General features: G+C 40.5%; 2 protein-coding genes across 6 annotated transcripts in view; one reads left to right on the forward strand and one right to left on the reverse strand.

The window, feature by feature from the left end:
* Positions 1-7,992, forward strand: part of LOC106674494 (phospholipid scramblase 1) — a 19,649-nt gene extending 11,657 nt beyond the window's left edge. For 4 of the 5 annotated variants that reach the window (XM_076881812.1, XM_024806509.2, XM_076881814.1 and 1 more), the window contains 4 exons: positions 4,032-4,065; positions 4,255-4,475; positions 5,723-5,884; positions 6,546-6,779. In XM_076881812.1, coding sequence (XP_076737927.1) covers positions 4,032-4,065; positions 4,255-4,475; positions 5,723-5,884; positions 6,546-6,734 — 606 coding nt within the window. In that variant the 3' untranslated portion in view covers positions 6,735-6,779. The other variant, XM_076881816.1, reaches the window with a different exon arrangement.
* Positions 7,993-9,696: 1,704 nt separating this feature from the next.
* Positions 9,697-21,320, reverse strand: tnk1 (tyrosine kinase, non-receptor, 1). Its single transcript, XM_004571193.6, has 14 exons — positions 21,005-21,320; positions 18,044-18,222; positions 17,359-17,429; positions 17,074-17,247; positions 15,888-16,040; positions 15,517-15,794; positions 15,256-15,382; positions 14,937-15,083; positions 14,708-14,802; positions 13,384-13,626; positions 12,968-13,035; positions 11,804-12,246; positions 11,050-11,145; positions 9,697-10,172 (listed from the first exon to the last, which is right to left on the reverse strand). Exons 2-14 carry the CDS (start codon positions 18,204-18,206, stop codon positions 10,035-10,037), a joined length of 2,196 nt encoding a protein of 731 aa, XP_004571250.3. The 5' UTR covers positions 18,207-18,222; positions 21,005-21,320; the 3' UTR covers positions 9,697-10,034.
* Positions 21,321-26,695: the final 5,375 nt, after the last annotated feature.

Consider the following 26,695-nt stretch of genomic DNA (forward strand, 5'->3'; position numbering starts at 1 on the left):
TCTCCTCCTGACAGCGCGTCGCCGCACAGTCCCGCCCCACTCCACACCTGAACACGGCCTCCCTCGTCTCACCGTCAGATGCAGGCAGAAGGACATCCCTGCCCTGTTGTGCATTGCAGCCATCGCCACCGACTGTTGCCGTTCCTGCGTTGGGAGTGGATCGCCGAACGACTCGCGGCACCCCACAGTCAGGCAGCAGTTCCTTCCACACACGTGCGGGCTTGCACGCGCTCCTTTTTCTCCTGCCCACCTTTCGTGCGTCACTCTCTTTGTCTCTGCGCTCGCTATCCCCTTTAACAGGTCAACCTGGCGGCTGATAGGCCACCTTGGGGAACGCCCCCACCTCACAGGTGCCTACAATTGACTGTTTAGTCCACAGTGGGTTAAAGGAACATGGTACAACATTAACACAAATATAAATATGAGGATAAAACCATGCAGTATAAATATCAATAAACAAACATGCAATATAAATATCACTATAAAATCATGCAAATAAAATCAACACTATGTACCAATACACAGATTGATAAAACATAAAAACACAAATTTCCGCTGTGTGACATATATATATATATATATATATATATATATATATATATATATATATATATATATATATAAACAGGGCGTTGTTGGAATGCTACTACGCAAGTAACCCCGGCGGAAGGGGCTACATGAATAGGATGAGGGACCTATGGATTCTTCGATACCCAACATCCACAATGACGGCAAAACAACTAGTAGCTCAGTGTTCCAACATTCGAAAGAAGGGACTGCTCTCACAGCTAGAGATTGACGAGGTACAACATAAATGCTACGGCAAGGGGGAGCCAGGACGCCAGGTCAGGGGAGAGATATCATCACCCCCACCCAAGATTGGGTATAGAGCTGGGTATCGTCACTGATTTCTAGAATCGATTCAATTCCGATTCACAAGGTCCCGAATCGATTCGATCCACGATTCGATTTAATTCGATTCAATTCGATTCGATTTAAATCTGGGAAATTTTGACAGTCAGAAATATAATTCAGATCAGAACATTTACATATTTTTGTATCTATAAAAAGGAAGCTGACACTCGCAAGACTTTATCCAAGGTGTGAGCATCACAGCAGATGCCTTTGTGTCAAAGTAGCTGAAGATAAAACACAGAAAAACATGTAGGTGATTTTCCTGGCCTGGGATTTTATAAAAATATTCTGCAGTACATCGAAAACGAAAGAAAACCATTAATTAATGAACATTACCTCTGACGTTACAGCAGTTTTATTAGAGACACGGTTAAGCGTTTTGCATTTTGAATAATTTTAAAAAGTTTCAATTTGTTCAGTATTGAACAGCAGAAATGAGGTTTTCTTTTCGGAAGAATGTAAAAGGGAAAAAAACAGCGGCCGACAGCGCTGTAAGCAACAGTAGACTTGTGCATAACAAGCAAGCGAATAATGAAGAAAGCGAAACTGTTCGAGAGAGAGAGAGAGGGGGAGGGAGAGAGGGAGAGAGCTGCGCATCGCAATGGAAGCAAAACAGTAAAAGAGTGAATTCATGACGATGTTTATGTGAAGCGTTTGGATCTTCTTTTGCTGCTGGTTCGGTCAATATTGTTTGGAGAGAGATCAAACTAACAGCTTTAGAATCAGCGCATAAAGGGCGTGAACACAAAGTGCGGACCCGGATCAGCGAGCTGTCGGCTTTCAGCCCCGACTGTGAGAAAGGCTACATCTAACTGATCCTGATCCGCTGTGTGTTTAAGTCTATGTGCAGAATCCCTGTACCTGCTCTCATTTACTGTTTGGTGGTTCTTGAAATTTTGTGAGATGTCACTAGAGATTCTGGCATTTCGGACAAAATAAATTTATATTAAAAAATCGATTTAGGATTTTAATGAATCGATTTTACGTTATCCAAGCCAGAATCGATTTTAATCGATGAATCGATTATAAAAACCCACCCCTAATTGGGTACCAAGCCCCAAGTGCGATAGGAGAAGGATTGTTGAGTGCGAGAGGAACTGACCTGAAAGAAAGGATTATGGCCAAGCTTGAAACCTGGACCCCCGTAGCCGGTTACCAATATTACGTGAAGTACCCTCAGAAGGTCTGCTAGATGATGTTAATGCAGCACTACGGGCAATACCTACAACCACGATTACCGACACTAACAAGCTGATCTACAATTCGGCAGCAGTGATCAGTGAGATGCTTGGCTACAAGTTGAACAGCCACAAGGGGCAGTACCCTCCATGGAGAAGGAGGCTAGAGGCTAAGATCAAGGTAGCACGGAGGGAGGTTAGCCAACTATCGGAGTTGCAGAAAGCCGCGATGAGGAAGGTGCCTAAGAAGTACAGGAAGCTGTCCATACCTGAGGTCTTGGAAACTGCCAAGCAAAGACTCACAGCCTTGGCCAGCCGCTTGAGGAGGTACACCAGAGAGATAGAAGGCAGGAGAATAAACCAGCTGTTCTCCACAGAACCAGCAAAGGTGTACTCTCAGTGGCAGGGGAACAATATGAGAACAGCACCACCAAGGCTGGAGGCAGAACAATACTGGAAGAGCATATGGGAGAAGGACGCAACCCATAACGGCAATGCTCAGTGGCCAGAAGGGACCGGTCCCCTCCAACTACCGACCAATAACCTGCCTCAGCACCACGTGGAAGCTCCTGTCAGGCATCATAGCGGCTAAGATGAACAGGCACATGGGTCAATACATGAGCGGGGCACAGAAAGGGATGGGCAAGAATACCAGAGGGACAAAACACCAGCTACTGGCAGACCAAGCAGTCAGCCGAGACTGCAAGACCAGACTGACCAACCTGTGCAGTGGATTGATTACAAGAAGGCCTATGACTCAATGCCCCACACCTGGATCCTGGAATGCCTAGAATTGTACAAGATCAACAGGACCCTGAGAGCCTTCATCGGGAACTCAATGGGGATGTAGCCGACAACACTGGAGGCCAACTTCAAGCCCATAGCACAAGTCACCATCAAGTGCGGGATCTACCAAGGAGGTGCTCTGTCCCCACTGCTGTTCTGCATAGGCCTGAACCCCCTCAGTGAGATCATTAACAAGACTGGCTACGGATACCGACTACGGAACGGAGCAGTTGTCAGCCACCTCCTGTACATGGATGACATCAAGCTGTATGCCAAGAGTGAACGAGACATCGATTCACTGATCCACACCAGCAGGATATGCAGCAATGACATCGGAATGTTGTTCGGGCTGGAGAAGTGTAGTCGGATGGTAACAAAGAGAGGGAAGCCACTGACATCAAGACAAGAAAGCTCCTTACCATGCATGGAGGGTTTCACCCCACGTCCAGCACCCTGAGGCTATACGCTAACCAGAAGGAAGGGGGCCGGATGACTCATTTAATCCTCCCATTTTATTTGGATTTGGTATGAACCTGAAAAGCTGCTGGCCATGGGGGTGAACAGATACAGTTCCTGGATCTCTCATAGACCTCTTAGTAAGAGAAAAGGTCACATGTTTAAGACTGTTGTGGGTAAAAGTAGCATTTTGTAGTTCTGTTATTGGCTCACCATTGAAATACTTGTACAGTAGTTTGCTGCACTATTTGGTGATCATTAATCTCATCTCGGATTTGGAAATGTGTGACACCAAAGTCAGTTTCCTTTTTAAAATAATACGCGAGGTCAGTCCCGTTGGCCATTTGAACCCAGTTAAAGATCACATTCAAAAAATTTTCTTTTAAAAATCCCTCTATAGGATTTATTTGTGCAAATATTAAAGGAAACACCTCCCAAGCTTGCATTATATACACATTAGTGCTTGATTAGCTTTGCAGACAAAGAGAAAGAAGGTATGTTTGTTTAACCAGCAGAGTCTGATGGAGCTGAAATACTCTATGGCTTAAAGAATGAATTTTTATATGGGAAGGTCATTTGCATTGAAAATGCCTGATATGTGCTTTTAATTGTTTTTAGAAGGAAGAGACTTTCAGATTGCAGGATGTGCCACAGAGTTGCTTTATTTTCAGTTTGCTTTCTCTCCTTCGGTTTTAGATTGACCAGATCCTGATCCATCAGAAAGTCGAAGGTGAGGCGTGCATCTTGTACAACACAGAATATTTAATCCTTCAGCAGCTCATAAGCAGCAGTGTGTGAGGCTTAAAGCCTTTCAAGATGAAAACGAATGGAAGAAAAATTATATCTGCCCTTGAAATTCCTTACTTATTGTTACTTCATTGCTCACCGTTTTCCCTTCTCTTTTCCCAACCATGCCCAGCATTCATCGGTTTTGAGAAAAACAGACAGTATGAAATCAAAAACAGTCTGGGTCAAAAGATCTACGAGGCCAAAGAGAAGAGTGACTGCTGCGAAAGGAACTGTTACGGCTCTCTGCGCAGCTTCGACATGAAAATAAAGGACAACATGGACAGGGAGGTTATCCGTCTCATCAGGCCTTTCCGCTGCTCCTCCTGCTGTTGCCCCTGCTACCTGCAAGAGGTCAGTCCACTCTAATGTTTCTGTGTTTGAGTAGAAGTGACTTGGCTAGTGTTGAAAGAGGTTAATGGAGTCATATTGCATTCATTTACCACACCTAGACCAATATTGTTCCCGGTCAAAAGCATTTTTGGTGTGAAATCTGAGTACTCATCCATCATATCTGGATTATTGTATTTGATCTAGATGTGCTGGTTAATCTTTAGCTATATTAAATATCTGAAGAGACTCAAATAGGGAAGAATAAACTCTTTACTGTCTGTTAAGACATACCTAATCACTTTTTTTGATTAAATAAAGATAGATACAAAAGTTAGATCAGATAAAGGCAAATAAATCAAGACATTACAGTTTTATAAGGGGCAATGATTTTTTTTTTAATGTAATGTAGAAATTAAAGGAAAAATCTGAAGATTTTAAGAGAAACGTGAGCTCTGTAGTTTATTTTGTGACACTTACACTTACAACAGCTCATCTCCTGTTCAGGATTTACTTCTATTCTTCAGGAATGTTTTTAGTGGAGCTGCTATACAAGTCTGATTTATTCGCATGGCGCTGTTAACCCTGCTGGATTTAAAGTAGTTTTTAGGGTGGGAAGTGGGCTAATTTACTGCTGATTGGTCCAGGTGACCAAAGAAACTGCTCTGAGTTATCAGTGTGCTCTGTCCTGGAACCAGCTGCATGCAGATTAATGTTCTCTGCATTGACAGTCGATTGGAGCTGCAGACCCTGCCTGTATCATTAGTGATAATTGATGTGAAATTGGAGTCAGTTTGACAAGGACACTGGTATTTGCTTTTTATGCAAGTTTGAGTTTTATGGTGAAATGTACAGAGTGCACAGTGTAAGCAGTTAAAAGGAGGCTTCCAGTGAGCAGTCAAAAAAATTAACAGCTACTAACCGTAGTCCATCCAGGCATGCTCAAGAAGATGGTCTTGAGGCCAAATTTAGGGAAAGCATTTGATTCAAGATCTTTGTGATCACCCATTAAACACTGTTCTACAGCCTGTTTAGAACATCAAATTCAAATGTTATTATCAGCAGACTTTGATTATTAAATTGTCAGTGTGTTTACCACTTTGATCTGCTTTTCCCCTCAACAGTAAATGCACTGTGGAACAGATGCAGACAGCGTGACATTTTATTTATAGCTGTCAGTGTCCAGGAAAGAGAGCAAACGAAGCTCTGTGAAATAGCTTTCTAATTTTGTGCAGAGCTACTATGTGTCTAACTAACTATGTGACCAACAGATGGAGGTCCAGGCTCCACCTGGGACCACCATAGGGTACGTCAAACAGGACTGGCACCCTTTCCTGCCAAAGTTTTCCATCCAGGGAGCAAACAAGGAGACACTCATGAGACTGGAGGGGCCCTGCTTTGCCTGCAACTGCTGTGGAGATGTCAACTTTGAGGTGAGCTCAGAGGGTCGTTGTTTGTGGGGGGAAACCGAACTCTGAGTAAATTTCATCCATCAGCCAACAGTGATTTGTTACAGATCCACTCAGATAATCTAAACAGGACTGGTAACAGTCACAGAAATGTTGATGATGATTTTAATTAAGTCAACTAATAATTGGGCAGTTAATAATTATAAAAAGAGGAGCTTTGGTGGAGGTTTGTTGCAAAGCAGCTTGCAGGTGAATTGCAATTGTAGGCAGGCTAAAGCAGCTTAAACAGCAGATCAGGTCAGCTAATCTCCCAGGATTGCAGCAGAGCCTGATTTTTGTTTATTACGTAATCTTCTTGTGTCTTGGTGAGCTTGCTTGTCAGTATTTTCTCCCACTCGTCCAGTTACTTTTCCAACACTAAAGAGCATTCACGGAAACACATTTTTCCCATTAGTTTGACACCAAGTGAATGATCCTTAGTGCTGCTGGTGGTCAGATTGTGTTACCTTTCATACAGAACCAAAAAAGCTGTTTTATCTCCTGGTAAGCTAACTGCACATTAAGCTCATATTTCTCAGTAAGAAGGCAAAACAAATTTAAACAAATCAGCAACAATGTGAACAGTTATGAGTGTTTAAGAAAGCAATTGTGGCTGACGAACGCTGGTATTCTTATTGTTGTTCAGCTCAAGGGGAAAGATGGCGACACCCCCATTGGTCGCATCAGCAGGCAGTGGGGCGGCCTTCTGAAGGAAACCTTCACTGACACCAGTAACTTTGGCATCCAGTTCCCGCTGGACTTGGACGTGAAGATGAAAGCTGTGCTGATGGGCGCCTGCTTCCTCGTTCCTCACGACGTAGATGGACATTGTTGATTTTGAAATATGTGGTGTGTTGCTGAATAAAACAATCGAATACTTTTGGCGTTGCTCTGCAGGATTTCATGTTCTTTGAGAAAATCGGAGAGGCCAACAATTGCAGCAGTGTGTTTTCATAACAGAAGAAAACGAAAACATGGGGGGATGCCCTGTGATGAAGGTGTTTTCCTGTTATGTACTGGGCTCCAGACTAACTTTTGCCATGATTGCACTGGTGCGCCTAACTTTTTTTCTTAGGTGCACCAGCACAAAAGTTAGGTGCACCCAAATTTTTCACCCGAATCGCTGAACCCCACTGTTTTACATATTCACTTTTTTTTAAATTGCTGTGCATACAAACAATATTGATTTGTAAATGATTAACTAACAATCTTGTGAACACAAAGTTCTTTATTTGGAGCACCATTCTGCAAAAAAGATAAGTTACTGAAAAAGTGCTTGTGCTTAAAGTTTTTTGGCACCCCTTGGCAATATTGTAGGCAATGTTAAACTTAATCATCAGCCTGGCCTGGCTTTTAATAGCAGATAGCCTTAAAAATATTCTGCAGTAGAACAAAAACTGAAGAAAACGTGAATGGACATAATGAACATAATGAACATGAATCAACATATTCAGCAAAAGGACTAGATGTTACAATCCCTGATAATGCATTGCTATAAATGGAGAAAATCTTGAGGGATGGCTCTTATGAGGAAAGGCAACCAGTGGCACTTCCATTCCCATGTTATTACGGCCGATAGGGCATGAACAGGGAAAAGGGGGCAAAAAGACATACTTTTGAAATGTAACCCTTTCAGTACCAGTTAGATCACATAATTGTAATGATTTAGAAAGAGATAATTATTTTTTTAAAATTAAAACTAGAGATGGCACGATACCACTTTTTTATGTCCGATACCGATATCATAAATTTGGATATCTGCCGATACCGATATGAATCCGATATAGTGTTTTTTAATCAATAAAACTGTTTTTTTTAAATATATTGCTGCATTTTGTATAAGTTAATACTCAAGTTTAAATAAACAACAACACTAAAGCTATTCTGTTATACCTGTATGTAAAAAATACACTGCACCCAAAATATTTCATAGTTCAGCAAAACTGATCAACTAATAAACTTAAACCTACTCCATCCTCCCTATTCTGGTAATTTAAAGAGTACTTAGCAGAAATATTAAGCAACCTAACTAATAGGGTTGCAAACTCCCAGCAAAGAAAATGGGGAACCACCCCCCACCCTCCACCTCATGATGCTTAATCGATGTAATCAACTTTAATTTGATGCAGTGTGGAAAAAAATGCACAGAAATAAATTATTTTTCAAGAATAATTAAATAGATTCAACATCTTTCTTTTACAGAACTGCAGACTGCACAGATGGTATCTTCCCAAAGGAAAAAGTACTACAGCTTACTAGGGTATATATATTAGACTTAACAGTTACTATATACAGTAATGGACTTCTATACATTTTACATCAGATTAAAACTTTGGGTGTCAGATAATTATTTATTAAAAGCTCGACATTTTAAATGAGAATAAAGAAAAGTATGTCTTTGTGCCCCCTTTTCCCTGTTCATGCCCTATCGGCCCCCCTGGCTAAACTTTGCTAGATGCGCCCCTGCACAGTTACAGCCGTCAGCTGCGTAGAAAAAGATCCTCGAGTAGAAAGTAATATTAAATAAATTCTAACAACAGCTTATCAAGCTTAAACGTGCTGCTGTTGTTCAGCCGCTGGTTTCCTCTTTCTGGTGCAAAGTGGGCCAAAAACAAAGAAGAGAGACAGACAGAAATGAAACTGATCATTAATCAGTTTCATGATTGAAGTAGCAGCAGGAGAGGGAGGGAGAGAGAAGAGGCAGTCGCTCCATATATCGGTTGTTAAGCTTAACATGGGAATGCTTTACAAACATTCAGAGATGAACTTACACACTTGCTTTACTTCTCTCTGGGATAACTTTCACAGAGATGAAATGCAGGTTTGGTAGCGAGGCTACAAATACACACAGCCGCTCTATCACGTGAGCACACTGCTCCAAAGTGCTACGGTTATGAGCAGAGTTACGCCGTGTCGCAAGTTTTGTGAGGTGCTTTTTTGATATTTAATGGATCGGATTACATTTTTATATTTCTCTCCGATATCCGATCCAATAATTTAGGTCAGTATCGGACCGATACAGATACGCAATATCGAATCGGTCCATCTCTAGTTTGAACATGTGCCTGCGTAATGACAGAGAGAAAATGCAGGTTGAGGGAAAAATTTAAAAGCAGATGTTGAGGTTAGTGAGCATTGATCTGGCCTCAGAATGGTTGGAAAACCCCACAGGCAAAGCTTGCACGAAACACTGTAGTTCCTAAGTCCCTGGAAAGAGTTGGTGCAGTTATGACTGCTGGTACAGAGAACTAGAGAGGAGACCAGAATCTTAACTGAATCAATTGACTTGTTTTTTTGTTCTTTTTAAATTTGGTTGCTAGCTGTTTGTCATCACCAACCAAATGTGTTATATGTGCATGCATAATTATATATGTACATATTCATCCACACTTTGATGGCATCCACACTTCAGTCTGAAGTTCTATACTATATACCTATTAACAGGAAGTTATCTTTTTAGATCCATTCCCTGGTTCAGAAGCATGAGTGGAAGACGACCAAAGTGCCCCCAGATTAGATATCAAATCTTAGTGCTCCATCTCCTGGGATCATGTGAGATGTTCATATATATTATTTCAGAAAATGTCTGCACATGTCCACCCATCCCTCAGGAACACTGAGGCATGGCTTTGTAGTTTTTTTTTTTTTTTTTTTTTTTTTTTAAATGCATGATCACCTAACATTGTTTAAACCAGTTGTAACGTGTCAGTGTACACAGGGTCAATCTTAGCAGGCAGTAGGACAAAGGTAAGAGCCTCTCTTAGAGAACTAAAGAGCCACAGAGCTGAGATCCTGTGTTCAGGCCACCAGAGATCAGTTTTATTTAACAAAGTTTCTACTACAATATGTACAAATGTATTAAAACAGAAAACCTATGTGCAAAAGAAGTGCTATATAACACCACATCATGTCATTTTATCACATGTCATGTTTCTTCTAAGCTTCTCAAAAATATTAGTCAGTTTTGTCTTTGTCTGCCTTCATTTTTCTATTTTCATGTGCTCCTGTAGTTGAGGGGCTCCAAGTGTTGGAGTGTGTCACTGTTACACCACGATGGTGTGGAAAAAGTCAGCCACAGTGGCTGCCTCAAATCTCTTCAGACTCTTCTGTCTGGGCTGGTAAGAGGCCAACCCCTCTAGGGCGGGCCGGGCCTGTCGCTGGTCGTCACTCGGATTAGATAGCGGCTGGCAAACTGCAGGTTCCACTGGTGTTTGGCGAGGATCTTGACGCAGTCCTCTCTGGAGCAGAGGCTCAGCGAGTACAGCTGCTCCATCTGCAGAGAGAAACAAGAGGAGCAAGTTCAGAAGGACAAAAAACCCACTGTGGGTATGGAAGCAGCACAAACACAAGCAGCAGTTTATCGTAAGCTGCATATAACATGTACACAGACTGCAGATTTCCTCTCTTTAAATACTTGATGGTAAGTTTATAGTTAATAAGTATTTCTTTAACATGCATGAACAAGCCTGTAAAGCACAGCTGGATTTCCTGGTAGGGCTACTCTGGACACAGATTTACTGTTGGTTACATATTAAACTCACCACTGTGCTGCCCTGTGATGTCCTAGCATTAAGTGCACAAACCGGACGATAAATAGCTGCCATAATACAAAATCTATGGGACGAGTGACCTACTTCTGTGACCCGTGTATTGTACCAATCTGTTTCTGAATTCCTCTTTTGTAGTCTTGAGATAAGCATTTACGCTGTCACCATGTTGGTTCCAAAAAAGCTGATGTGATGAGGAAGGGTGGTTGCAAAACCTTTTTTTTTTTTATTGCCATAACTAAAACAATAATGGTCCCGAGCTTTCAACTCGAGGACCTTCTGCAAAATTCATATCATGAGTTAGAAATATACCACCTGCCTTTATCTCCAACTAACAAAGTGCACAAAACAAGACTTGTGCTGTATTAATGTGCATATTTTGACTATTGTTACTGTTTATGTGTATGCTGGATAAGCAGTATATGTTAACATTATTACTTTTTCTCTTATATCGTACATATACTGTTTTGACTTCCCTTGATGGCCATTTATATTTTACATGTATAAACTGGATTCCTTTGGCTCATATTTTATCATTAGCTTCACAGAACAGGTACAGGCAAGTGCGATTAAAAATTTTTTATTTTAATTTGATGGTCTGACCTTTAGTTGCTGTTCAGCTCGTACTGGGTTCCAGTCATTTCGTTGAAGTGCGTTATGAACCTCGTCCGTGGTCACGCCATGTACCGCCTCCATAATCTGAACAGAGCAATGAAAACAGCAGACAGTGAGCAGGAAAACTGGAATTACTACCAACCAGACAAGCTGTAGTTTACATCAGTGTAAATATGGCCGCAATTTGTCCTTCTGTCCTTTTATGTGGCATGCGGGCCGCTTTGAGGGTTCACACAGGAGCGCGTTTGCTGTCACATTTTATTTGTAGTGTGAACGAGCAGACAAAAAATAAAAAATAAAAAAAATCATATTTGATCAAAAAAATGGGAATTGAGCATTAAGACCTGCAGTGTGAACGTAGCCTTGGTTGCTAAAAAGCTGATGTGGACTTGAACTCGTTTTGCAACCACAGCTACCGCCATCTGTTGGCCTTCAGATATAATGCAGGTTTGAGACACTTGCACATTTTTTTAAAAGCAGAAGCTATGCCCATGTTTTATACTGTCTATGATTCAGCAATAGCCAGAAAATGAGTTTTGCACAATATATGATGTCACAGTGAAGTTGACCTTTGCTTTGTTTGAATATAAAATGTTTTCTTTTTTATACCATGCGACATTTTTCAGGTAAGCATTTGTTTCCACGAACAGGTTTTACTGACCTTCACTTTTTATCTAAATTCAGTTTTATCACTATAAAAGGCATAAAAATCATGTTGATCTGTAGGAATTGCATCACTTGCCTGTGCAATGAGACCCTCTTTTGTGTTCTGAGGCCCTTTCTCCCGTTCTCTTATTCGCTCCCGATCTCTCTCCCTGCTGTCTGAGTACTCATCCAGCTGTGGGGTAGAGCGTGCCAGCTGGGCCATTTTGGCGAGGTTGGAACCCCCAACAACCTGCTGAGGCTGGGGTTGTGTAGGGGGAACCATTTGCTGGGGCAACGCGCTGCCCTGGCCTTGGTTAATCCTTTGGATTTTTCGAAGCGCTTTCAGGTTGGGAGGTGGCGGTCGAGGAGGGGCAGCGATACTAGCCTCGCTCAGCCGACGAGGATCCTGTTGCATCACCGCACTGTGAGTCGGCATCACAGGAGGAAGGAGTCTTCCGTGCTGATCCACTCTGAACACCCCTACTGTATGAGCTCGGGGCCGATGTCCACCCAAGACTGACTCCAGGCTCCTAGTCATAGCTGAAGACAAAGAAAAATATTTTTAATGTGTAAAAACTATCAAGTAGATTAAATTTATACACTAGTCAGACAGTTAAGACAAAAAGCAGAGCAAGTGCTGCTTATTGCTCTTCAGAAAACCAACATATTAGTTCACACATTAATCATTTTCCCTTCATACATGCATTTCCTTTACTGCTAATTGAATTCAGGGTTGTGGTGGTGCTCAATCATCTACCAGCTATCACAGATCACCAGTCTGTAGAATCCCCAGTTAATCTAACATGCATGCATTCAACACAGTCCTCTTTGGACTGTGGGAGAAAGCAGTGGGAGTATCCAGAGTGAGCCCACAGAGGCACAATGGCAGTATCCAAACTCCACACAGCACCGTTATTCCGCATTCCAGCTCCTACCAAGCTTCCTGATTGAGCCACCAGGGGGCAGAGTTGCTAAACAAAAGTGAGCAATTTCTGGCTGACATGAATTTGAAGCTTTATAAAAGTCTAAACTTTTAAGAGTTAAGATTGCATTTGCAAATAAATGAAAGCATAATTGTACAAATATAATAACATATATATGAAATGATCAAGTCTTGCCTTCAGCCTTGGAAAAAAAACCCTGCAATATTAATATAATGACAGTCTATTCTATTTTTTTATGCTGACTTTGTATTTCTCAGAGCTGTACCTGGTGGTTTTGATCACTACATTTTAAACCCACATGTATTCTTAGTTCCTACCTGCCATTTTCTGCAGATTGGATCCCTCCTTCTCCCTGCTGGGTCCTGACCTCCAGCCGCCACCAGCTCTGCACAGGTCACCACAGTAAACGCATTAGACTGACATCTTTAGTTTACAAAGTATATTAACTAAAAACAGGAAACAGCTGAGTGCTGTGCTTATCATTGTACAATAAAACTCAGTGACTCAGGGACCTGAGATGAAAATGTACATTTTTTTCTTTCCAGGACACAAAACTTGTCAGTTAGAATAACTCAGAGAGCTATCACTGAAACCTCTTTTTCACCTGATGTGTTGACCTGATTTTGTATCTGGTCAACACATTATGAAGAAGCAACCACCCCAAAATTATTAAAGACTCAAAGATATTTTAAAAAACAACGTTAGGGAGGAGTGAATGAGGGTTATCACTGACTCGTCCGGGTTCTCAGGCGTTCCCCAGGAGCGCTCAGGGTTGACGTCTCCGTGCCCGGTGTGTTGCAAACTGCCCTTTACTGGGGTTGAGATGTAGCCACCAGGGTTAGGCCCGGAGCTGCCGGAGGACACTGCGGCAGCTGCAGCAGCAGCTGAGGGGAGTGATGGGACAGTGAGGCTTGCAGGAAACCAGCCGATGGCCAACGTCCTCTGGTTCTGCCCCCTCCACTCACTCAGCTCCAGACTGCAAGGAGAAAGGGAAAACAACTGGTTAATAAGGAAACGAATTTCCTACATGCCAAACAGAAGTCAGTAAAATAAATGACTTCCACTGAGAGTTGGGGTCCCAGTAGAAAAAAAAAAAATCCCAGCATTTTATTTGTTTCTATCAGCTGGCACCGCACATAAAACCAAAACAAGCCCACGAGGTAATTAACACATAATGCTGGCAAGACCTTGGCCACCTATGTAGGTTACATCGCAGGCTCCCTGCAGAAATCTAAATGAGGCCTTCCACTGACATAAAGCTTCCCTCTAAAGTAGCTGAGAGTTATGTGTAATCAGCTTACTTGGTGGTCATTTACAGTGAAAAAAACAGTATAATGATTAGCACAATGATTATGCTTCCATTAAACAAAATATAATAAATTCTGATAATGATGTAATATGAAACGCTCCATGGGATTACATTAACTACTCGCTTTGCTAAACAAAGTGAGGTTAAGTGAAACTGGACCATTACTCATTCTGTTTGCAGACGTCACATTAAACCCGTGGTAAACAAATAAATAAATAAAACTTAACTATACTACAAAAGCACTATTGTTGCCTGGATACCATGTCACGGCAGTCTGTATCACGTAAGGAGTTTCATTACATCAGTGGGCTTAACTTCCAGCATTGTCAGTCACTTCTGAAGAGAATACTTGCTGTGGGATAATCTTATTTAACTTTGTCCTTTCCCTGCATGACTACAATACCTTTATTTGTAGATTTTTGTGTCGGAAACAACAAACTTCATGAAGTTTTTCAGATTTATATTCAACCAGATTGGTGGAAGAAAAGACTAATCATGACGCAGGTAATACCAATAGACCCATCAGACGTGTTACGTAAAATAAAAACAACACAGGGAGGCGAGTTTCAAAGCTGCTCGACCTGTTCAGCAAAGTGAAATGCATTCGAGGACTCGCCAAGAGTGGAATGTCTCTTTAAGAGCGGGCTGGTTCAAATCCCCGTCTCATCTCAACAAAGGTCCATTGTGCGAGCTAAAGTTTTTCCTTTACTCCTCTTTCGTCCCACCCACCCACCTTTCGCTCACCCACCTGTGGTCGATGACAGTCACAAGGTCGTTGGGCAAAAGTGTGAGCTTTCTGGGTTCTGCAAATTCTCTTATTGCTTGCACCTCTCTGGGTTTAGCCTGTGGAGGAAGACAGGAAAGAATTGATGTGACGTGCAGAAAAGTGCGCAGACTTTCAGGCATATTCATGAGGCAAGAACAGCAATCTCTTCTTTGATTTTTTTTAAATGAAAAGGACAAGAAAAGCTTCAGACCTCCGCCACCATCGCGCTGAGCTGGGCAAAGCTGGGTCTGTCTGCAGCATTGCATGCCCAGCACTTTCGCATTACAGTGTATAGCTCCAGAGGGCAATCAGGTGGCTTCTCCAGGCGTTCGCCCTCCCGCTCTACCCGCCATAATATCTAGTTGAAGAGTGAATGTCAGTGATGCTAACACACTGAGTCATAGAGCATGCCAGAAAAACAAACAACATAAGGGCGGTGATACACATTCCAAACATGAATGACAAATACCTTGCCGGCATGCACACAAATACAGAAAAAGCATGGCGTCAGTGTTCTGACAAGTGCTTACCTGCCGGCCCGACAGACCAAACCAAGGCTCTTCACAATAGGTGAACATTTCCCAGAGAGTGACACCAAACATCCACACGTCTGAGGAAAGGGAGAAAGAGCCGATGCGAAGACTCTCTGGAGCACACCTGGAGAGAAGGGAGGCAGACAAACCAGAAGCAAAAGAAAGAGTTATTGGTGTTATTAGTGAGAATCTGTTGTGACTCTAACAAGATTTCTAATTATTTCCCACTCAAGCTTCAAATTTCACCCAACTGCCCACCATGCAAACGGTATCCGTCTGTGTGCCGACATGATGTAGTGATCTTTCTCCTGGTTCAGGCCTCGCATCAGACCAAAGTCCCCGATCTTCACCATATCCTTGGATGCCAGCAGTACATTTCTTGCAGCCAGGTCCCTGTGGATGAATCTCCTGCTCTCCAGGTACTCCATGCCTGACACAATCTGCATAGCAAAGAGCCAAAGGCGGACCAGAGAGAACTCATACTGACGTGCACGCAGGGTGTCGTAAAGTGAGCCCAAGGCGGCCAGCTCTGTTACCTAGATAAAAAGAATAAAAAGGATTTTTAAAAGAAATCTGGCTCCTACAAAACACAGTAGTTTGAATAGATCAACAAACTGTTTCTAGTTTACCATCTTGAGGGGCTGTGTGAGCACCACACCATAGAGTCGTATGATGTTGGGGTGGTCTAAAGATTGCATGACGGTTACTTCTTGAAGAAAGTCTTTCAGTGTGTCCGCCTGCCTCGACATACTGCTCCTCAGCGATTTAACTGCCACAGCCAACTGAGGAGAGGAAGGGGATAAAGACAGATGCTCAGTTTTAATCAGGCATACAGACCGACACCTCACTTTAACAAGCCAAAGGGAGGCAGCAAGGGTGTGTACACGCCTACTGTTCCAGGGTATAATCATAAAAAAAGAACATGAAAGGTAAACGGTGCTACCCTGAAGTCACCTGCTGGTATTTTCTTTCTTTCTTTTCTTGTTTTTTTAAGCAATGGCTAACAATATCTAGGGTGTAAGGATGGAAGGATAAGTTATCAACTAACCTTAGCAAGTTTGGTTTGCAAGGTGCAATCAAGTGGCAAAAAAGTTAAGCTTATACACAAGGGCCATAAACTGCAGTTCTTCTAAGGATCCACACACACACACACACACACACACACACACACACACACACACACACACACACACACACACTTATTTCCCTTTATAACGGTGGCACAGAGGGTGATTTTTTTTAACTCACAGATTTATACATTATTAAGGTTTAAACTGAGGAGTATGGCCTCTCTGACTGACAAGCACATGTTTACTCTGGCAGCTATAGCTATCCGCTATGAGCAAACTTTGACCTTCACTGAGTCATTTTTGGAGCGCTTTTAATTTAGCTTCCTGACTAACACGGAATGCTATGTGATTAATTATACTAACAGTCTGCTAAAGAAGTATGTGCTCCAGTTTTTTGTGAGTGTACTATGCGAGTTATACTTTAGCCAGTGGATGTACCTTGCTAACCAAGCTTGCTAGCTTGATTAGCAAGGTAGCAAGACCTTGCACAACACAATTACATTCCAATGGATGAATTGGAGTGATGTTATGGTGATTATGTCCACCTTTTTGTAAACAGTCCTGTCCAAAACCATTTGCCAATAACAGTTTTTAAAACTTGTGGAATCTTTGTAAAAGCCAAAACAATTATTAACTGTTAAAGACAAACTTTGTGCCACTGCCAAAAGTTTTGGTCACGACTTCAGTTTCCGGTCTGACAACATCTATAGAGAAAGTCCAGCAGATCTGTAAAACGGCTTCTCACCACTCTTCCAGTGGGTGTATGCCACTCTCCCCTCTTCACCACCCCAAATGACCCAGAGCCCAGCCTCTCCGCCAGAATCAGCTCACTGTCTTGGATAAGACAAGGAAGAGCCCGGACACCGACTTCCTGGCCCTGTGCTTGACCACCTCCGGTTAACGGCTCCCCACTGAACACCTGTGTGCATCATTAAATCAATAAAAATGACAAATTGAATATCAGGCTTAAGAAAGACAGTTAACACATAACACTCCGTAACAAAGCTAATGCAAATGAAGTGTTTCGGACCTTCGGCACCCGTGACCGCACGCGCACGCTTGACTTGTAGCGTTTTAGAGCGTCCCATAGTCTTCTTTGTCCTGCAAGAAAGAAAATACAGACATGTTTGCATTTTCTGTGACTGTATATGAAATATATTTAAATCAGCAGTTTCTCAGTAAGTAATTGTCGCTTTCCTTATTCTACACCCTTCTGAAATGGTACACGCTAAATAAATAACTGTAAAATTTTCAAATAATAATTGATAATAAACCTATGCAATAGTTGCTGCTCTGTGTGACAGTATGTTGAAAACTAAGTAGCGCTTGTATGTTAATAATCTTAGCTGTTATTAACCATATTAACTTAAGCATGCAAACAAAGTGAATTCATTTGCATTAGATAACATTTCTTATTATTTTAAATTAGGGGGAAGTCTGAGAGGCCAGAAGATGTGACTAAGAGAAAGATTTCTTTTGTGTTAGACTCTTTATGCAAACAGGTTTTAAATTCATCGATAAATAAGGCCTACACTGATTACTGCAGGTAAACAGGGGACAATGCTTTTGTTTGAGGGCCACTTAAAGCCCGTCTTTCTTTTGTGACTAACCATACCTCCATTACTGAGCCTAAGGGGAAATGTTTTCAGTCAGGGGGAGCGGTTCCTATTTATTTACACCCAGGATGAATGATCAGAGAAGATGATCAGGCTCACCAGGTTTGCTGATTCCTATCTGCTCCAGATCGGCCTCTTTGACGTAGCCGAAGTGCTCAATGCGAGTGATATTGAGGCCATCTCTGAGGCGCAGGTAAAACTTCTCCAGCTGGACTTCAGCTAGGAGTTGGTATAGCCATTGAGTGTCCTGGTCCATCACCATGACCTGGCTGACCTTCCTGTTGGGGTTATAGGTCAGAGGTTATAAGACAGTGGAGAGAATTTCTGGCCTGTTTTTCCTTTCTCCTGGAAAATCTAATTTTGTTTTAGTAGATGATATCACACCAATTTAAAAAAAAAGAAAAATTATTATTTTTTAATATATATATATATATATATATATATATATATATATATATATATATATATATATATATATATTTATTATTTTTGCATATGGCTCACACTTCGTCAGATACACAAATCATGTCACAATGAGACATAGTAGGGTAAAACATAATGGAAGACGCAGATAAGTGAAAATGAAACAAAGGTACCGCAAACACATACCAGCATGACGTTGCATAAAAAAAGAAAAAGAAATAAATACTTGCGACCAAGGTCTGTATCTAAATAATGGACATGGCTTTTGAGTCTGAAGAGTGAAGCTGACGTGGAATGGTCTTCAACATTTGCATGTAGTAAGCTGTTATGTTGTAAGTTGTTTAGATGTGCTCGGGAAAAGAAAGACTACATTACTGCATAAAACACTGCTGGTCACATCTTCCTGATTGGACCGCTCAGTACACCTGACACAACGACGAAAAAGTATCTGTATCAGACTCTAGCTCGACAGTCTGCTGAACCACCAGTGCACCTGCCTCAAACAGGCTCTCCTCCACACTCGTCATTTACAAAGTGGTTTACAAACCCAAACATTACAGCTAACAGGTGGATTTCCTGTTTGAGTGCAGCTAGCAAACACTGAAGAACCATTTACTGCTTTAGAGACAGAGTGAATGTGAACAGCCTATCCTTGCTTTTTTAACAAAAAAACTCTTTGCTTCAGCCAGGAGCAGCACAGAAATGACCCTTTTAACTGCTTTTTATTAGTTACTGTTCACTAGTTAGCTCATGTAAAATATTAGCAGCAACCAACCAACCCAGTGATGTCACGTTCTCTACTTAAACTAGATGGCGTTACACATGCTCTAAAAACTTCCATTTTCAACATTTATTTCTTAAATCCAGCTTCACAGACAGAGTCGGATCTGTAACATTCTCGAAAGCAGGGCTCCATGGTGTAAATGAGCCTTTATACATGTAGTCTTTCATGTCTACTTTAATCTGGGGCTGACTTTTGATGCACATGTTGCCACCTTGCCGCTTTGTCCCTCAGTTTCTTAGTCACATCCAGTCTAGCCTTCAAAATTGGACCTCATAACGAGTCGATGCTTGTGCGTGACTAATTTTGAACCTCATAGGCAACGATCCTGGTGCTCTGTGAAAAACACAGTTGGAAACTTTAGCTTGTCTGAGGTTTAGGGGCACCAGTCTAACCGGATCCTGTTCGCACAGCATTTATGTAACTGCAGAAGTTATAATGTGCGTTGTAATACCTCTGAAACAGTTGCATGACTGCGACTGATTTAAGGACTCTGGTCATATTTAGTTCAAATTTACCGTCGTTAGTGCTGATAGTTTTGAAGATCTTTGTGAGTGAAACAGAAGGAGTGTGTGAATTTGAATAACTTCCTCACTACAAGAAACGAAATGTTAAATGTCAGCAAATTCTTCTTTTATGAGCCGTGCTGTTTAGTTCACTGGAAGACTGTACCGCCATAAAACACTTGCTTATCACCAAACTAAGCCGAGCAGGAATGAGACAGGGAAGGCCTTCAACATTCCCCGTCAACTCTTCTGAGGAAAAAACAAAACAAAAAACACCTAGACTTAGCAACTACTCAGTTTTCCTCATTCTAACAGCCATGCAAAGGGTGCAAGAGGGTACTAGCCTGGGCTTGCACTAAATTTTCTAGGGACAACTCCCAATTAAATGAGCACTTACTGCAAGTTCAAATCAACTCAATTCCCTGCAGATTAGTTAATTAATGAAAGCACACACACACAAAAATGCACACCGGTAAACATTGTCTTTGTGTACACAGTGATGAATATTTAACCTGTCGCCCAGCTGCTGAAATCTCCTCTCAGTCTAATGGCACGTGAACCCAAGGAGTTCAACTATGTTAGCCTAATGTGGCTCAACAGTCACGTGTAGCACTCCCCCACCTTTAATCACACAGGCAGCTTTTTTTTCCCTTCCTAACTTCAAATATCCAGTACAGGTGCATATGTTTACACTGCAGCAACTTAAGAATGAAGCAAGATGAAACTGACAAGGAAGTGCAGAGGAGGATTACTTTCCAAAGAAAGTGCATATTTTTAGTCGTGACTGAAATATTATAGTCCACAGACACTGATCTGTGATTGAAAGGGTGCAGGGTGTGCCTCTGAAAAAAGGACAGTATGTCCATTAAGAGATTTAATTACTTACCTGGGCAAAAAAGCAGTAATTAGTTAGCATACTAATATGTACAGTGTGTAAGTAGACAAATAACTGAGTACTCCGAGAAAAAAAGATAATGTAGTTTATGTAGCATTATATTAGTTGCCTTTCTGGATCTGCCATATAAATAGCTTGGCGGTTTAATTATTAGTAAGCTGCGTGCATCTATTTTAATACAATGATTATATATTTTGTAGCTGTATTGAAAACACAGCTGCCAATTAAATGTAAAAAATTACTAAAAAGTGGCGTATTTTATGTAGTGAAACACGCTAGCATAAAAGCAACATGTAAGTAAACTACACAGTACTCTAACAAAGACATTAACTCTCAGAATTTGTTCTTAATTATTCTACAAAGGAAATGACAGTCGATTACAAAAGGTGCATTTAACACAGTTTCACATTTCTTAATAATAATGATGATAATTAAAAAAAATTCTGCAAACTTACTTATATTATTGAGTTCTTGTTAAAACGATTTAGTCGCCGGTTGGTGGCTCTCTCTTAGCCACAGACGCTTCGAGACAAGTGCTCCATGTTTGCGGTGAAACCTGTAACGACGTCGACGACGGTGCTTCGCTTCAAATCAAAGCTTCTGTCTGAGCCCGAAACCCGCTCTTCTTAAATCACCATGTGACAGATCCGGGGTGTTTTTACTCACAGGTTTGCCCGATATTATTGTGTTTCCCGGAGACAAGTGGATAAGTCATCTACCTGTAAGTCTTCGGGTTCCTCCCCCACCTCTTTCCTTTACCTCACTAGACCACACCCCTCCGTCACTCTTCTCACCTGAGCTTTGAACACAAGAGTAAACCTGAAAGGGTTAGCATAACCAAGTCAGGCTTCACCCCATGTGGTCTGAGTGATGTAAATGTATTAATGTGTCAATCGTTGGGAAGTTCTTTATTTTAGTTAATTTTATTGTAAAAAAATTAATAGAGAAATAAATCAATAGCACATTTAAACGTGCTATATGAATACTTACTAAACAATATGATTTCATGTTTAAGTATAAATATTAAATCACTTGTAAGTATTTTTTTAGACAGAAAATGTAATTATATAGCTACTATATTAAAATGACTTAAGTTGTAATATTTTGTCTGCTACAGTGGTTTGAGCTCAACTAAAACTGTTTTCATTAAGTTTATTTGTATAAAACGATCTCTAAATAAAAACTAATATATAAGGGTCGACAGTTTAGTGAAGCTGATAAAGCAAAATAAAGTCTGTCTTATTTTAGTTAAAATATTAGCTCATTTTATTTTAACGTTAGCTTTGAAGCTAATAGCTTTTCTTATGTGCACTTAGCTTATGTGCACTTAAGAGTAGGTCAATTTATTGGCAGATAAACATTAGGCAGCTAAAACTGCTTAAAGTTTCAGAAAAGTGTAAGTTGCTGATGTTGATTGTAATAATTATAATAATAATCATCATTCCACATTGAACATATGTTGTATGTAACTTAATTCTCTCAAAACTTGCATATGTGACAGAATTTGGTTCATTCGATGTGTGTTGTCTTACTAATACATGTACTGCTTGTAATGTGATTACTTTTGATCAGACATTGACTATAGCTTGAAAAGAAGATAAATATACTTTTTTGTTAAAGAGTTTGTAAACAACCAAGTTTTTGTCACTGTATACTGAGGATATTAAGAATCACAAGATGAATTATCCATACATGATAAAGCGCTATAGGCCTGGCAAAAACTGCTAGGCTAGATGTTTGCTATGAATAATAATAATGGAAACAATATAAAAATATAAAAAAGACAACTTTCAAAAAGATTAGAAGGTTTAATTAATATGTTGTTAAATTACTTTTAGTTTGAATCTCTGACTGTGTTACTGAATGTATTACTTGCCTTGACCAGGAAATGACCATACTGAATCATAACACTACTCCACGTGAATAGTGTTGTGATTAATTTAAGTTAATGAATACTAGAGTACAAACTGTTACCACAGTGTAATTAGCACCATTGTGTTACTCTCAAGACTGAGCATGGATTAAACCTGCTATTAGGTTTGAGTCATATGAAGTGTCACAGATGGTTTTCCGTTTCAGTCTTCCTTTCCTCCATGCCTGTTGTTGCTGAACCAGTTGGACGAGATTTTTAGCCTCTCAAGTTGCATTTGAATGCAAAGCAGGCAGCACAGATAGAACTTTGCACTTCCTGGTACAGTCTCTCCTACTTTACTCCTCTCTGCCAGCCTGCCTCGGTTATACAACCCTGACAGTGGACCAGCCTATAGGACCGTGCACACATGATCGCCCTAAAAGTAATCTGTTACCACTTCTTTCAAGCGCTTCCAGCTCGGCTACGGCTTAACAGTCACAACAGGCTTGTGATGACTTAGACCTCTTTCAGGAATATGTTTGGTTTTTTTTTTTCTGTCATTAGCTTCAGACAAACAATAGAAACATTACGACATAATGAGATGACAAATTATGGTGTCATCAAATTTCTTAAGTCATGCAGGACAATAATAACCCATTACACATGTATTTAGACAGAAATGTGTTGTTTCCAGCAAGTGATGAGAGGCTAGAGGCTGACAGGAAGTGTGTGTAGATATATCCCTTATATAAATGCACCGGTGGGGAACAGCATTTCGGTACACTGTATACTGTGTATACTACTGTATTGACAATAAAGCTCTTGAATCTTGAATCTTGAGAGATGTTTCCTGTTCTCCTAAATCTGATGGTTTTCTGTTACACTGGGCATAACTCTCATTTATACGACACAAGCTTAGCTGGAAGCTCATATCACAGCAAGACAGGCAGTATCCATCCAAAACACTGAACAACAAACAAAAGGGGATGAAAAAGAGACAGATAATAAAAATAAAGGGGAAACATGACTTATTGAAGATAAATATGTTGAACAGTGTGAGAGCTCGTATATGTGAACTTGTATTTTTGAAATGAGTTACAGAAAAAATATTTTGTAATATGTAGACTGCTATTTACACACAGAAATATTTGACTCATATATTTATGTTTTTTAGTTAATTTTTACAAGTTCTCACATTCACAAGCTCTTGTGTTTTGCAACTCTACACAGACAAATCATTGCCGTGAAAATGAAAAATGACACGTCTGAACTGAAAAGACCAGAAGCAGAAAGAAATATAATAGTCTTCACTGTCACTGTAACTCACACACAGTCAGACTCATATTTATAGAGTAAATAAAAGAAATAAGAGACTTGGAGCCAGTGCTTCCTCTGGGCTGGGCTGGGTTCACCCTGTCAGAAAATGTTAATTATCTTAAAGAGCCTCATAAAGAGAAATAAGATATATGGAAGACGGCTAAAGAATGGAGACTTTGACAAGTTCATTCAACATCTTGTTATTTCAAACCGTTTGTGTCAGTGGTGTGTACACACTGTACCACTTGCCAAATCTCACTTTAACCCCTGACTGTTCTTATTTTCTGTTTCGGTGTAGAGGTAAAGGCGACCATGTAGACAACAGAAAATTTATTTTTTAAAATCTCTTTTAGTGCTTATAGCTGTAACATAGATTTAAACCATAGCCCAGGAGTGATCACGCTTATGAATGAATCAAAACTTTTATATATTTGATTAGCGATTCCTGAAGTCTGGGCCATTATTTCTTTCTTTCTTTTTAAGATTCTTCTTCTTTTCTTTAATCAACCTTTCTTCACACAGTGAGCTGTTTATCCTGTGCATTATGGCCAAGGAACAGAGAACTCAAGGTCATGTTTTAATCCATCTTTAATGGGACCACAGAGGAAATATTTGCTGGAGGACACATGGTGTCGCCCAAATTTCTTCCTTTTTAAAAAAAGTTTAAAGGGTCAAACCTTCGAAAATGTCCACAACTTGTATTTTTAACAGAGACATAATACGTCTCCCATGGGACAAAGATGGTGCACCGTTTTTGGTGTTGCAGGTTAGATTTCAGTTCAGTTCATTGTTACAGTCAAAATGGGCACTGGGTTTTGGACCCAAAGGCAGACGGTGAGAGAGGAACCAGGTTTGATTACACAAGAGAACAGGTTTGAGCCAAAGGCAGGCAGGTGAACAAAGTTTTTCCCAGACAGTTAGTTTTCTTTTAGACGGGCACAGCAGAGGGGATCTAAGAGCGATGGAGAAAAACAGCCAATGAAGATGATTTCCTAGAGCTGCACTAGTTACTGAGTGCAGCACTGAGCTGGACATGAGTGGATGAAGAGCTGATTCGTACACGTGCAGGTAACTAATGATGGACAGTTTGTGTGCCAGTTTGAGTCAGCAGCGCCAGGTGAGGAGAAGCTCCTACAGCTCATCCCAGCAAGAAGGTGTCCTGACACACTCATTCAGGAAAAAGGGAGATCGAGAGGACACTGTGGAATCGGGATAATAACGTCCAGCAGGAAAAACCCTTTGAAATGCTAGCAAAATCACAAAGTCACATTTGACCTGTTCTTATTAGATTTGACTTTTGATTCTATATGTGCAGTTTTCTATATGTGATGACCACTGAAAATAAATATGTTAATGAGTCGGTGAATAATAATATGAATGTCACAATAATTGCAGAGATTGTAACTTTATTTATAATTCTTCCAATAAAATAAAATAAAATAGAAAAAAAACCTCCTATTCAAAAGTGTCATGTGACCAGCTAATTTGCACATGTAGTGTTGACCTCAGCAGCAGCCTTGGGAGATTTTTAGGATATAAAATTCACCTTTCTTTGGTCTGAACTTATAAGTAGGCAGAGTAAAGTTCCATTTTCAGCCCAAGCGTCTGTTTGTTTGCAGCTTTGATGTTCACAGCCATCAATCATTCAGTATCAACTAAGAAGAATTCGAAAACATTCAGATTCTGTGAAGAATTGTAGCATTGAGATACTAAAAAAAAAAAAAAAACATGAAAAAAGGCTCACCCCATCGCTCCTGAAAGGAGTGGATTTGTAGCACTCAGAAAAGCATTTGATAAATGTAGTGAGGGAAAAACTCCACCTGGAGAACAGGATTAAAGAAAGGCATGTGGAAAAAACTCAGGTGGACAAGAAGTATCGTGACGTGTAGTCAGAGCTCCAAGACATGGAGAACAAAAATAAAGGCCTGCAAAAAATGTGTGATGAAAGAGAAAGAGGAGCAGCAGGAAATACACCAACAGCAATGTAAGCTTCAAGATATGGAAGCTGAACTGAAAACAAGAGAAGCACGAAGCACTGAGATGGAGATCAAGATCCAAGACATGATTGATGAAGCACATCAAAGAAATAAACAAATGTTGTATGAGAATGAACAGCAGGAGGAAATACAATAACATTTGCAGTGCAAATTCATAATATGGAAGCTATACACCAAGTGATGAAGTGCAAGCTTCAAGTGGAAGAGAAGAAAAATGAAGGGCTGCAAGTAATGTTGGAAGAATCAGTGAGATGAAATACTCAACTGTTGAAAGACAAAGAACAGCAGGAGGCAGCACACCAACTTATGAAGTGCAAAATTCAAGAATTGTAAGCTTAAATAAAGAGATACAAAGCAAGCTTCAAGACATGGAAAGAAAAAAAATCAAGGCTTGTACACAATGTTTGATAAAGCCTGCCAAAGAAATGCACAAATGCTGAAAGAGAAGAAAGGGAAGAGTCCAAGCTTGAAGACAGCGAGAAGAAACATGAAGAGCTGAGATTATTTTGATGATTTGCCTTAATTTTATGAAGAAATCTATATATTAGTGTCGACTAATCCTAAAATCAGTTGAAATGGTTCAGGAAGGGCCAGAACTCACAACTCAGAATAGGTTCTATAGAGAGTGCCAGCAGATTTTCTTAATGCATGTGAGGGACCAAGCAGCCAAAGCAAAGAGGACACAAGCAAAAAATATCTTCAAAAAGGGTTTTCTTTATTTTAACCCTCAAAAAGTCCAAAATTAACAAAATTCAAAACCATACTTAGCAGGCCCATAAAACAGGTCAACTAAATATAACTCTACAAAAAGTAATTTCCAAAAACTTAAACAACAAAGTGAGACACAACTTAACTCACAAACTGACCTAATTAAAAAGACACATGAGGGTAGCTTTTATAATGATTTGGCCAAACCATTTGAACACAATAGGGGGGAAAACAAAAACACACACATATTAACTAAGCACAGAATAACCCAA

The sequence above is a fragment of the Maylandia zebra genome, linkage group LG3 (assembly GCF_041146795.1).
Source record: "Maylandia zebra isolate NMK-2024a linkage group LG3, Mzebra_GT3a, whole genome shotgun sequence".
Lineage (NCBI taxonomy): Eukaryota > Metazoa > Chordata > Actinopteri > Cichliformes > Cichlidae > Maylandia > Maylandia zebra.

Excerpts from the sequence above, each read along its gene's own strand:
- tnk1 (XM_004571193.6), bottom strand. The coding sequence starts at position 18,206 with ATGGTGATGGACCAGGACACTCAATGGCTATACCAACTCCTAGCTGAA. Across the intron at positions 16,041-17,073 it reads ATACACCCACTGGAAGAGTG|TTGGCTGTGGCAGTTAAATC; the intron begins GTGAGAAGCCGT and ends TCCTCTCCTCAG. Across the intron at positions 15,795-15,887 it reads TCACACAGCCCCTCAAGATG|GTAACAGAGCTGGCCGCCTT; the intron begins GTAAACTAGAAA and ends CTTTTTATCTAG.